Source organism: Nycticebus coucang, chromosome 20 (assembly GCF_027406575.1).
Source record: "Nycticebus coucang isolate mNycCou1 chromosome 20, mNycCou1.pri, whole genome shotgun sequence".
NCBI lineage: Eukaryota > Metazoa > Chordata > Mammalia > Primates > Lorisidae > Nycticebus > Nycticebus coucang.
In genome coordinates this window covers 69,125,060-69,139,212 of record NC_069799.1, presented here as the reverse complement: position 1 = coordinate 69,139,212, position 14,153 = coordinate 69,125,060, and the positions used below count along the sequence as shown (strand labels likewise).

General features: G+C 48.0%; 1 protein-coding gene across 7 annotated transcripts in view; it reads right to left on the bottom strand.

Annotated features, from left to right (window-relative positions):
- Positions 1-4,442: 4,442 nt before the first annotated feature.
- Positions 4,443-14,153, bottom strand: part of DIP2C (disco interacting protein 2 homolog C) — a 265,905-nt gene continuing 256,194 nt past the window's right edge. For 6 of the 7 annotated variants that reach the window (XM_053572384.1, XM_053572385.1, XM_053572386.1 and 3 more), the window contains 3 exons: positions 11,966-12,140; positions 10,411-10,534; positions 4,443-7,449 (listed from right to left, as the gene is read on the bottom strand). In XM_053572384.1, coding sequence (XP_053428359.1) covers positions 7,197-7,449; positions 10,411-10,534; positions 11,966-12,140 — 552 coding nt within the window. In that variant the 3' untranslated portion in view covers positions 4,443-7,196. The remainder of the gene's footprint in view (positions 7,450-10,410; positions 10,535-11,965; positions 12,141-14,153) is intronic. The other variant, XM_053572388.1, reaches the window with a different exon arrangement.

The following is a 14,153-nucleotide window of genomic DNA, read 5'->3' as shown; positions in this document are numbered from 1 at the left end:
TTGAGGGAACGCCCACCTACCCAGACGTTGACACTCCTGCTGTCAGGGATGTCCTCTTACCTGGATCTTACTGGGGGTGCCCTCCTCAACCTGGTCCTGTCTGGGGGAGTCCTTCCCCCTGCAGCCCTTGAGTTGCACCTGTTTTTCTGCATCTCCTGTTCTTGGCTTTCTTGGGCTAGGCTTGAACAGTGAAAACAGATACCTGCAGGCTCAGTAGAGGGCAGTGGGGAGGACAACAGTGATCACAAGAGCCAAGAGTGGGAAAAACCTAAATGTTTATCTGCACTGCCTTAGATAGGAAATGTGGCACATACATAAAATGGAATGTTATTCAGCCTAGAAAATAAAGAAATTCTGAAACGTGACAACATGGAAGAAATCTTGGAGGATGTAGGGAGGCGAAACTTTACCACTCTCCTAGGCCAGGCTTGAGATTAACAGGGAAAAAAGCAAACACAGTCACATAAGCCTTATGGGACACAGGGCTTGAGAAGGAAAGGGAGACTCAAGGAACTGGCAAAGCCCAGATCAGTGGTTCTCTACCTGTGGGAACTGTATTAATGGGCCACGGCATTAGAAAGGTTGAGAACCACTGGCCTAGATGCTTTCAGATGAGGTGGAACAGAAAGCAACAATCTTAGAGTAGAAAAGCAGCTCAGCTGTATAGGAGGCTGAAGGAAGATAGGGACTTTCTAAACAGGTCTATTTGCACGGGATGCTCTCAGCTAGGACTCCCTAGTGAAGAACGTTCTTTCCTCCCACAGAGAGAGGCTATTTCACATGGGAGTTTTAATCTCCTATTTGCAGGAGAAGAAAGGGGAGATTAGAATGCCCTTTTCTTATCTGCTTTTTCTCTTGTGCCTTTAGCTCAAAATATTCCTTATGCCAAAGTGGCATTGTGTGGCCTCCAAGGACATGGTGCCAAGCAGGGTGAGTCAGCACAGAAGGACACACGCTAATTCTACCGGCTTGAGGTGTCTGGAACAGCCAAACACAAAGAATCAGAGAGTAGAGTTGTGGTTGCCAAAGGTTTGGAGAAGAGTGTTGCTAATCTTAGGGGCATAAAGTTTCAATGATGCGAGATAAGCAAGTTCTCAAGACTGACCTAATCTGTCCCTCTAGTTAGCAATGATGTACTGCACACTTTAAGTTGTTAAGTTTAGGTCTCATGTTTAGTGTTTTTTCCATAATAAAATAAAATTCAAAAAACTCCAACCTAAGACAGAAAAGATACAGGAAATGAATGTAAAAACTCTAAAAACAAATCATGCCAAACAAACAAAAATCCCACAGTTAGTATCAATCTTAATAACCAAAGAGTGGGAACAATCCATATCTCTATTAGCTGACAAGTGGATAAATAAAATGTGGTGTAATACAGATGTATACTCACGGGGAATATTACTGTGACTTACAAAGGAAGAAAATTCTGACACACACAACAGCATGATGACTATGGAAAACATTCTGCCAAGTGAAAGAACCCAGTCACCAAAGACAATATATCATCTGATTCCATTTATATGAAATTTCCAGAATAGGGAATCTACAGAAAATGAGATTAGTAGTTACCTATCCATGAAGTCTAAGAGATACAGTCCTGGTGGTTACCTGTCCAAGAACTCCAGGAGACACAGTCCTGGAGACCAGGAGACACAGTCCCCATGGTTACCTGTGAGTTGAGGTCCAGCAGACACAGTCCTGGCGGTTACCTGTCCTGTGAGGCCCAGAAGACACAGTCCCAGTGGTTATCTGTCCCATAAGGCCCAGGCAACACAGTCCTGCTGATTACCTGTCAGGTGCTTACCTGCCTTACCTGCCAGTCAGGACCTTACCTGTTAAGTCCAGGAGACACAGTCCTGGTGGTTACAGGTCCAGGGGACATAGTCTATGACGTTACCTGTGTGGTGAGGTCCAGAAGACACAGTCCTGGTGTTTACCTATCCCGTGAGGCCCAAGAGACACAGTCAGATGCTCATGTGCCCTGTCAGATCCCAGAGACACCGTCTGCAATGTCACCTGTGAATTGAGGTCAGGCTTTCTGGATCATGATTTTCCTCCAGTGAAGCAAAATTAAGGCCCTTTCCTTCCAGTCTATTCTACATTAACCTGCATCAGATGGTCGACTGGACACCCCTGTCACAAGATGTCCACTTGGACCAGGCCCCTTGTGCACCCTTATATTCTTCTTCCCCACTTTCAATCTATACTACTTTCAGGTATTTCTGAGAATGGTCTCACTCATCCCCAGGGGCTCCAGGGCAGAAGCAGTCCTTGGTTCTGCTCAGCTTTGAGGTGGTCAGTGTTCACCCATGTCACGTGCTGAGGCAGGCACCCAGTGAAAGTATGCCTTGCTCCCCCAGCTGCACGGGTCTGTCCCTATCAGGAGTTAGCATAGTCAGGAGCAGGGTGTTTTCCCTCGTCTGTCTCCAGAGCTCTAGCACTGAAGCTCCTGCTCCACTAGCATAGCACAGACAACATTTACCCTTTCTTCTTGCTTTTGGTTTATACTGCTCTACCATTTTACGGGTCACTCTACACCTCCTGAAATAAGGATGGATCTCCTGGGGCTCCACCTGGACATGCACCTGGCCCTGACCCTAGACGTGGTATCTTAGACACTCTGCTGTGGGCAGTGGGAGCGAGGGAAGCTGTATTCTGCCCACTTTGTGGTGTGACCTTCCTGCCTCCTGGGCCTTTCTTTCCCCTGGCAGGCAAAGCCCTGGGAAGAAACAAGCCTGGGAAGAAGCCTTGTCTGAGTAGGTGTCCGCCATGCAGAAGGTATTTGCTGAGATGTCTTTGTAGTTGGTGTAGGTGAAAAGCCAAAGTCTCTGAGGCAGTGACAGAAATCTGCTTTGTTCTAATCAGCCACTCAAATGCTGGCTCTAAATGGGGCTGAGCTGGCCCCAGCATGATAGTCAGCTGCATTCTCACTCTGCCATGGACATCTAAGTCTAGGTTAGTGAGGAAGAGGAGAGACGGAGGGCGACCCAGGGAGTACACCTGGGTTCCTTGGGCAGGCCAGGCCCGCCAGCTACCCAAAGATGTCACCATCACAAATAACAGGCCACGTCAGCATGGGGCTAGTCCAAACCTCTTGATAAGGTATGAGGATGGTCTTGTCATTTTGTTCACAGATTTAAAGGCCAAAACACAGTATGAGGCAGTAGCTGAGAGACTTGAGCCAGATGTGCCAGAGGGAGATAATCACAACATAGGCTGAAGCTCTCATTGGAGATAGAGCCCAGGGATTACAGGGGAGGTTGCAGAAGAGCCCAGCATGACTTTGTGGAATCTGGTAGAAAATAAAATATTTAGGCATCAATACAGATCAGGAATTGTGAGTTCTACCGAGAAAATGTAGTTGGTTGGATTGAGCATCACAGCAAGGAAAGGGTTCCTTCTGCTAAGGAATGTCTACATGGAAGCAGCCTCATTGCTTCTAACTAGCTGCACAGACCATCCCAAGCTCAGCACATAGACATCAGTCGTCACAGACAGAGTGATATGGGACCAGCCAAGCAAAACAATATTGGTAGAGTCCCAAGAACTCAAGCCTTGTTTGAGGGTTGGTGGGTACAGAACACAACAGCACAGATCTGTACTCACACACAGGCACACGCACTATCTGAAGAAGGGCTCCAGGGACAAGCCCCTTGGTCACCTTGTTTACAGCTAGCCTGTCATTCTTAGGGATGCCCTCTGAGAAACTGGGGCGTGCGGAGAAGTGCTCCTCCCTTAAGATACTCCATTCAATTCCATGCACCCAGGCAGGTCTACGCCAGCCACTGTCTCTCACCCACCCTCAGCACTGTCTCCAGGCAGCAAGGGCTGGTCCTGAACACAAACTAGCGGAGGGGGTGAACAGGAAGGTGCTTAGCTATTGCTAGTGCTCTGTGTGCAGATTTGTTTTCATGTGTAGAAAGATTTATCTTTTGTTAACTAGTAGGCTGAAGATCAGTTAACCTGCTCCTGTTTTCCAAAAGACAAAGCCATAAGAATTCTCACATCTTCAACAAAGATAGGGGTTTGGGTTGACAAATGAATAAAGCTGATTTGGGCTACAGTAGTCAACCAGTCCTACACTTCCTGACGCATGCTCTTTGTGACACAGCTGCCAGAAAGACCTGCACACAGGGCTCACGTTGTTAGTCCCGAAGTCACCAATAATCTGTACACTTGCAGCAAATGTGAACAAATATATTTAGATATATTTAAAAGAATTTAAAAAACAATTCACAAAACATTTGTTGCCATAGGAATTATTTTTAGCAATAAATGCCCACATCAAAATTTAAACATTGTTCCAAGTATGATCATCTGTACTAAGTTATGCAACAAATTATGTAAACAGTCAGATACGTTCCCTGCAGGAGTCACTTCCTCCCTGGGATCGAAGCTGTCCCAGACATTTTTCTAGGGGACCAATTAAGAAACTGCTATTTTCAGAGCAACAAAAATAAAAGCTTTTATTTGTTCATTTGAATATAAAACAGGCGTTATCACAGATGTACAAAGCATACTGGTGGTTTAACATACAAGAAGGTTGCTGTCCTTTGCACGTAAAAATTTTGTTTGAAACTGTGATTGGTTGAGTACATGAATTTCTCTAACCAGTCACCACACTCTGAAATAACGCTGCTAACATTCAACTGATAAAAGGGACTGTTTCCCTTGGGTAAAGTGTCAAGCAGGATTAAATATATATAATAAACAAGCACCATGAGGAATCTGCTCCTGTTTGTTAGGTGTGTGTACGTTCATAGTGTACCCTCTTTTTGTGCAAGTTGATTACACAGTTTTGTCTGACTTCAAAAGCACAAGGTCACAAGACAAACATTTTTTACATTCTCATGAATGATTTATCTACAGTACAATTTCTAATACAGAACAATCCTTCTTTATTGCTGAAACTGGTGGTACGCAAGTGTCTCCTCTCCTTTTTCTTGCACAACCAAACTTCAATCCCAGCCCACCAAACCTTTTGAACCTGAACTCTACATTGGAGATGACAGGGTGCAGAAGAGACTTGCTATTAACTGCGTTCACATCTGCACCAAAGCATCACCTCCCTGAATGCAGAGTTGATATGCTAAAGGTTTAAATTGCATTTGAAGTGACATCTGTGTTTTTTTGCTTCCTACGTAAGCGGACCTCAAATATTCCCTGCACGCTGCAATTATGTTCAACAATCAACATCTTACAGGAACCCTTAAGCTTCTTTCCCCCTTAGACAGGTGGGGTGTGTAAGAAATGTCTTCTTCTATGTGTATGGTTTTGCCCCCGAAGGAAGACGACTAGGGGTGTGTGTCTGAAGCATGTAGAGAAACACACAGAGCAATGTAGTCAAACAGTATTTTAAGAATCAAATGATCTGTGGAGGTGGAAGGACACACCATGTATGCAGGCACTAAGAAAATGTGCCACTTTGTTTTTTTTTAAATAATCAGCCTTGGATCTCAGAAGTCAAACAAAACTCTTCTAGCAAAGGGCTAACTGCTGACTGCGTATAGCAAAGGCAGACACTGCCCGCGATGCAATGAAAAAAGAATCCAGACTTTGCCCAGCAGCACCTCAGTCACACGTATCTGGTACCGAGAGCTGCTGAGGGTCACTTTGGGGCAGTTAAAAAATAAACCTCTCTTGGATTGCTGATACCACCCTGCTTGGTTGGCTGCAGAAGGGCAGACTTGTACAGAAGTGCAGAGGGGCTCTGAGAGGTGAGTGAGGCAGCTGGGCAGTGACAGAGCCCAGGGCTGTGCTCACCATGGGAGACAAAGCAAAGCCATTGGGAGGGGGAGGGTTCTTGCTTCAGCTGAGCTCTGTTAGGAGCACCTGGGCCATGCTCCCCCCAGGGAGCCCACAGACCAGGGCTCACGCAGAGTTGACTGAATCTTAAGGGGACAATCACCATTGTGAGCTCTGGACACTCTGTCCACTCCACACTGGCCTTCTGGGGAGAAATCAACACAATTGGGTGTGAATGACCAAAGAACATCACCCTTTTCACACCCAGGACCAAACAAGGTAACACTAAGGAAAGCAACAAAAAAACCATTGTGCAACGAGTTCTTGCAGCTAAGAAAACAGTGCTCTCTGCCCACCCAAGCCCCTCAGTGCGGCCAGCATAGCACATGCTGGCCCCACGGTCACCACTGCCCACAGCGACAAGAAAATAGTGCACGTTCAGCTTTAACTCCTATCACCACCCACAGGTGGCAGCGACTTCAAGGCTGGGCTCCAGTCCTAGCAGAAGCTCCAGACAGGGCTGTGGTGCCTGCGGCTGCAGGTGTATAAGAACAGGGAGGGCACACCATGCATGGGACAAGCTCTGCGTTAAGAGTCCCCTTTCTCATTAGTGAATTTATATTTCATATATATATTTGTTGTGATACTATCCACGCAAGATAATACAACACTTTTTATATTAGCAAACATTACAAGACTTTAATATTCTTGAATGTTTTTCTCTTTTATACTTCTAAAGAGATCAAAATAAATTAAACGTTTTGTACATAATTACATATTGAGGAAGTTAACTTATTTTATCTTTTTAGTTTAGTACAAAGATATTTGCAAGATAGTTGCCGAAATACACCTTATTTATAATTTCTTCTCATTCTATGCTAACTTCAAAGGCCATACATCAGCCTTTGTTTCCCCAGCACATTTCTGACAAAGAAAGCTGCTAAAATCTAATTGGAAGGTGCTATTGGAAGGTTTTCTCGTACCTCAATTAACTTTCCTAGAAGGATGAGACCTAGCAATGGCTTAAATTAGTAACAGATTCATGTCATTAAGATTTCATGACACATTAAAACAGAGAAAACGATTCTTTGTCACACTACATAAATTGTTTAAAAGAACCCATCTGGAGGGCAGGATTTTTTTAATTGCTATTTCGGCTTAACAAAATACCACATTTACGAAGAAAGCACTTATTATCCAATAATTAAAAAAGAAAAGAAATGAAATGAAAGTTTTTGAAATGGGCTTTTCCAACAAACTGAAGGCAGGAATCCAAGTCTTTATGAGCAAGCTTCAAAATTCACATCTCGTCTCCAGGCCGTGGTGACTGTGAGAATCCTCCTCCACACGGAGGCTCCGCTCCTCTGGCGGACGTTGCCCTCGTGTCTGCACATGTCAGGTGACACCCAGAATGCTGTTCACACCCGAAAAGTGCATGGAGGCCTAGCCTACATGTTGTAAGCCACGTAGATTGGGTCTAGCTGGTCGGCCAGGAAGCCGTCCCGCAGGTGCATGCGCTGCTTCTCACCACGTGAGTTGATGGGGATGACACCCACGTCCACCACGACCACCACGCCCACCACCAGGTAGTGCTCCTCCAGCACCACATTGGTCACCAGTGGGACCAGGTCCAGGGCCTCCTGCTCCGACCCGTCCAGCTCCACCACCACCACCAGCAGGTTTGTCCAGGTGAACACGGCACTAAAAGATAAAAGAGACCACCATTACCTGCGAGTCCTGCTCCTAAGTTGGGGTTTCCTTCTGAGAACCTCCACGTGGCTGATGTCACGCCTGCCAAGCAATCCCAGTCCTGTGTGCCCTGTGTCCACAGCCAGAGGATCCCTCTGTCTCCTTTGAGGAGTGTGTGCTCGGTCCTGCCTCTTTCCAGCTGCCTGAAGAACACACCCCCATCGCAGGGTGCAGTAACCATCAGCATCTGGCCCCCAACCCAGCTCCCCATGCTGCCGCTGAGGGCAAGTGGGGTTGGAGGGGTCTGGAGACATGTGGGTGTGGGAGGTATGGCAGGCCTTGCACCCTGTGCTCGTCTCTCTGCCTGGGGGCCGGCTTGGCAGCTCGGTCAGTGTGTCAGTCAGGTATGCCAGCAGGTGGGTGATGTGAGAGGTGCTGGGTGTGGGCTCACTCTCACATGCCTTTGCCTGAAGGACTGGTACACATCTGGGCTGGCCCTTTGTCCCACCTGCAGCAGAGCTGCACGCCTGCTGAGACATGGACACTACTCTGGGTTCTGTGTAAGAAGCTGAGTTTGGGACAACTAACATGGAGAACAGGTAACCTGTGTAGAAGGCAGATCTCCAAGACCATGGCAGATTCACCCACAAGCTGCATCTGTGACTGCTTTGCTGTAGGAAGGCACCAGAATATTGTGTCTGCCAACTGCCGGAAGCAAAGACTCAGGACTTACATTTTAAGCCATTAAACCTTTCAGCGGTTCTCAACCTGTGGGTCGCAACCCACAGGAACTGTATTAAAGGGTTGAGACATTAGGAAGGTTGAGAATCACTGCCTTAGACAGTCTACTTTAGACTGGGGTTTCGGGTCCTGATGCTGCCAGACCTGTGCCCAGGGGCTGCTGGATCACGCACTCAGGCTCCAGGGCCACAGACTTTGCTTGCCCCTAACACAGTGCCACTGCAGTGTGAGGTGGGTGTATTTTGAGAAATTCACTACTATTTTCTCTAAGTCTGAGAGTGACTCAGAAAAAAATGCATATTTTGTTGGTCAATAAATGGTCAATAAATATGTTGAATTAAAAGGGAAAACCGGACGGGGCAGCTCCTGTGGCTCAAGGAGTAGGGCACTGGTCCCATATACCGGAGGTGGTGGGTTCAAACCCAGCCCCGGCCAAAAAACAAAAAAAAAGGGAAAACTGGAGAATGAGTTCAACAGTTCTTTCCTGGGTTTTGCTTTGTGCCAGCAAGGGACATGCCTGCAAGAACTGTTTGCAAGGCGACGTGGTATGAATGCCCAGGTACAGCTCCCCATGATCCTAAAATGCCACTTGGTTTGGCCCATGGGAGCCCATGCTGTGAGTCTGGGATGTCACAGATCATATAACACCAAGGCACTTTGCATGATTTTACTGAAATCTGTGGCGTGTCCTGTGGCGTGTCCAGCTTGGCCTTGTGGGCGGCAGACCCAGGTGGCACTTGGTTTCCTGCCCCCCCGCTCTGTGCCACAGCTTCCCCAGGCTGTGCCCGCCACTCTGCCCTTGAGAATCGCCTGGTGAGACATGCAGAGATCTGGTTGGCCCGGATGTGGCAGCATGGAAACAGTCAAATTTCCCCACTCTGGTGTTGGTGCCTCAGTGCGCCCAGTATGGGGGCTAGTGGAAGGGCACAAGAGAACACAGAGCTGCTGCAACCAGCAGGCCCTAGTGAATCAGGGTCTGTCTGCATGAAAGCCACTCTTCCGCCATGAAGAAGGTGCTGAGCAGGGTGAGTGAGAGTCCCTGGCCAGGTGAGGGACAGACTCAGATCAGTAGCCGTGTGGCCACAGCCCCAGAGGCGCACAGAATGAAGACTGACGCGTGGACCCGAAGTGCCCAGGGATGGGGAGAGGCCCCTCAACACACACCTATAAGCTGGAAGCCAGACAGAAGATGCTCCAGAGAGGTGATAAAAGCCAATTAAGATTATTTTCTTAAAAATACAAAACGGAAGGCTTTAACTGATGTCTACGGCTATACAGATGGAAACTGAGTGAGGCCCTATGCCCAGCTTCCAGGCTGATTACCTTGCTTACATTATTAAAAGCAACATAGGCCAGATGCACTGGCTCACACCAGTTATCCCAGCATTTTGGGAGGATCACTTGAGACCAGGAGTTTGAGACCCATCTCTACAAACAATTAAAAACATAAAAACAGGCAAGCGTTGTGGCAGGTGCCTGTAGTTCCAGCTACTCGAGAGGCTGAGGCAAAAGGATCACTTGAACCTAGGAGTTTGAAGTTGCTCTGAGCTATGATGCCACAGCACTCTACCCAGGGCTCAAAGTGAGTAAAGGAAAAAAAAAAAAAGGTAACATAAAGGCCCTGAACAAGGCTAAGTTCACGAAGCTGACTAACTTAACTCCCAGCACCCTGGCAGGGAGTGCCAGTGAGCTGGCTCACACACTCGGCACTTCATAGCAGATTGAATGGGCCTCAGAAGGACAAAGTCCCTGCCTCTGAGGAGGATGAAACCCAGTCCTCAGTCTGGGCCCCATCCGCCAGACACCTGTCCCACGTGGCTCATCACAGATGCTTTCACTTAAATCAAGCAGTTCTTCCTTCCACCTGGGTCTGGGGAAGCTTGGCCGAAACACTGCTTCTCCTCTGACCTAAAGTTATCCCATGTATCACATCACTTTTCAATAGTTCCCAACTCCTCAGTCCTGAAAGCATTTTCTGAGCCTATCCATGTGTGAACCTGATTTCCGTCCTGTGTCATGCTTTTTATAAATTAAAAAATAACTTGGCTTCCTGGAAAACTTTATCAAGTGTTTTCAGAGTAATAAAAATATATTGTTCTAAAGTGATGTAGGCTACCCTAACCCTGCAGGAAGAGGGCCCCTCATCACCGCACCCCAGAGAGTAGGGGCCATCGCACCCTCATCTGTCTCGTCAGAGCCCCCCAGGATCCTGGCCTGCACACCCTGACTCACCACTCCGTGACGCTCTTGTGGGCTCTGATCACTGAGGTCTCGATGTCGATGGGATGGTACCGCATGCCCCGCAGCTCCATGGCCTCATCCAGGGCCCCCACCACATAGAGGGCATCATGGCGCTCTGTTCAAGGACAGACTGTGTGAGCACTTCCCTGCCACACTGCTCAAGTTGTGTTCTCATTAATAAATAAACCCTATCTGGAGTGGGGGAAACTGGTCTGGGGACAGTGGGCTCCCAACTGTTAGGAAGTGGGTGCCCAGAGGCTTGGGTACACAGCCAGCATGTTCCCACCATGCTGCTCGTTCAGGAGACAACCTCGGACAGCTCGGCTCCGCACACTGTCCAACACGCGACCACACACTTCTTAGCAGTCACCAAGGGGCTGGCTCAGCCCAGCCATCTGCACACATGGGCAGGGCCCCTGGGGCCTCACTGCCAGGTCACTGGGTGCAGCACAGCCTGAGTTACACCCACTCCCCATCACAGGGACTCTTCCCTGTGCACCTGCTAATTCCTTGAGGAAGTGTGAAAAGCAGTTGCTGGTAACATTCATGAAGGAGAATTTCCTTGGCTCATGAAGCCATGAAATTTGTTTTTACCCTTCATGCAAACATCATAATGACAACATGCAGGCAAGCCTACCTTTCCTTAAACATGAGGAAATATGAGCTTAATTTTTATAGGGAAGTAAGGACATCAGGAAATTTGAAAGAAGTGATTGACAAAAAAATACCCATAAAACATATTTTTAAAACTAAGTCATAAAAGATAGAGAATTTACTTGTTGGCTTGCTCATGTGGGAGCTTCTCTCCTCCCACATTGGGGATTCAAAGTCTCCCAGGGGTTGGGAGTGGCTTCCTGGGGGGAACAAACTGCCACAAATTTGCATCTCTAAACTCAGCTCTTCATGGGGACCTAAGATGTGTCAGTCTAGGCAGGTATCAGTGTGTTAGACAGTCAGGTCAGGGCCTCATTGACAGCTACAGACTCTTCTCCCTGGGACTTTGGTCAGGCAGGAGCTCACCAAGAACTTCAGCTACCAGCCTTGTGAATCAGCCAAGTTCTGCCTCTATTTTCAGTGGAAGGAAGAATGTAAGAAAGGGTTCTGGAGCCAGCCAAAGTAAAACATGCAAGCACACTTTCACACCTTGCCCCTGCATTCCTCAGATTGCCTCCTAACTCATGGTTTCCCTTCCCAGACAGACAGGCCCAGCCCTGGAGGCAACAGCAAGAAAGCTCCTGCAGCCACCGGCCAGTTTCTGCCTCTGCTGGACTGGAGGGAGGGCACTGTGCTGGGGAGATGCTGACACCTGGCTTTCTGGGCTCCTCCCTGGTTCAAATTTGCTCTGTGTCTCAGGCAAGTACAGGACATGTGGGGCTCAAACTGGCTTAGGGGACACACTAGCATTTTGCTGTCCTCTCTTTCCCACTCAGCTGTTTTTGAGTGGCTTGAAGCCAGCACATACATCCTCAAGCTTTGACCACCCCTGTCCTCAGAAACCCTGACCTGGGGGAGGGGGGAAGCCTTGAGGGGCAGCCTGGGCTCTCACCTCCATTTGCATCTGTGAGCTCAGTTCTCCGCAGGAACCCTAAATAGCCTGTCCGTGCCCAGACGGTCTGAGTGTCTCCAAAACTCAATCTTGAGTTGAAGTGATCCGACTGCAAGGATTCATCTCCATAAATGGTGAAGTAGCCGCTGGCATTGTGGGCACTGTGAACCCAGATCTGTGAACGGAGGGAAAGGTCACGAGAGTGAGTGAACTCGAGACCACCTCCAGGATGTAAGGTGTTTTTAAAATTCAAAAAAATTATAGGCCAGATGCAGTGGCTCACGCCTGTAATCCCAGCACTCTGGGGGGCTGAGGCAGGTGGATCACTGGAGCTCAGGAGTTCGAGACCTGCCAGACCAAGAATGAGACCCTGTCTCTACTAAAAATAGAAAAAATAAGCCAGGTGTTGTGGCAGGCACCTGTAGTGGCAGCTACTCGGGAGGCTGAGACAAGAGAATTGCTTGAGCCCAAGAGTTTGAGGTTGCTGTGAGCTGTGACGCCACAGCATTCTACCGAGGGCAACACAGTGAGACTCTGTCTCAAAAAATAATAAAATAAACATACTAATGAACAAAATTATACAACTTTCCTTCTACTTCTCAAAATACAGTGATTATTTCTAAGCAATCAGGAAAAGTTTTAAAAAGCTCTAAGGTTCTCTTTTCCCTGGTTAACATACATCTGGAAACATACTGCAATAAAACACAGAAGAAAATCTAAAGGGAAAAGGCATATAACATCAAAAACTAGGAGACAAACAAATGAAAAAGACAACAGAATGTTATCAAGCCTTAAAAAAGAAGGAAATCCTGTCACTTATGACATCGTGGATGGAACAAGCCGGGTACAGAAAGATGACCCTGCTGATGCACTCAGGTGCTCTGAACAGCTGAGCCCCTCACAGCAGGGCAGAGAGTGGGGACTGCCTGGGGCTTCAGGGAGAGGCAGGTGATGACATTAAAAGGGTCTAAACCTTCAGTGATGAGGTAAGTTCTGGGAATTTAGCGCATGGCCTGGTGCCTGTGGCCGATAATACTGTATTATTTACTTGAAATTCGATGAGCACAACGGGGAGGTGACGGATACGTTAAGTAACTACATTGCAGTAATCACTTCACGATGGACACATACCTCAAAGCATCACACCATACTCCTTAATTTACATAACTATTTCTCAGTTATACCGCAATAAAGCTGGGGAAAAAAAGATTCAGTCCCAATAAAAAAGTCAACTTGCAAATGTTACCAGTTCTGGCCTCCCTCAGAGGGAGGAGAACTCTGACCTCAGCCCTGGCTGGGTCCCACCCTACTCTCAGGCCCAGCTCGGAGGCTGTGCAGGAGGGCAGCCCTGGGGGACCCTCTTCAGGTGCCCTCAGCAGCAGGCTCTGCATTCCAGTTTCCTGCCTAGGAGTGCATGTGATGAAAACTCTGAAATAAGAGCCACACAGAATTTTATCATTTCTATTCTGACCCCTGCATATGATGAAGAGATTCAAGTAGGTAGCCAAGAAATAGCCCAAGAAGAAGAGGAAGTGGGACGTGAGAACTGGTCAGGACTCACTCGTTAATCACACACGTGCTCACCCGTGTACTATGGAGAAACGTGCCCCTGCACATGCTTGTGCTTGTTTTTGAGGACAGGTCCACTCCTGCACCAGTCCTGTGGCAAATGAGAGGTGACTGGACCCAGTGCACGGCAGGTTGGCCTTAGAGACAGCACAAGAGGGAGAGATGGTCGTGCTGCTGCCAGGGCAGGATACGGGACTCGGGACACCTTCTGCTCTTACGCCCTCTCCTTCTTTAAGAGAAGGACAAGAAAAGAGGGTGTGGGACCCTCAGTCTTGCAGAGTGGGGACACCACCGGGAGCCCAGCAGCACAGGACCTGCCGTGGGCAGCAGCTGAGGGTACAAACAGAGGCCGGACAACATGGAGGTGTTTTTCTCCAGCACATCCAGCAGAGGGGCAAACTGGGAGGGAGGTGAGCAATGACCAGGGCAGGGCTTCACTTTAAACATAGTGAAGCAAAAGTGTGACATTCCACTGTCTGACTTCTGACCTAAAATAAAGACACAACTGCTGCTTTTCTAATCTCTTCACTACTGTTTATTGAGGCTGCCCCCATCCCAGCTGATGAAGGGTGTTTAGTAACCAAGGCAAGCACGTGGAGAGCAGAGCCAAGCTGTCCTA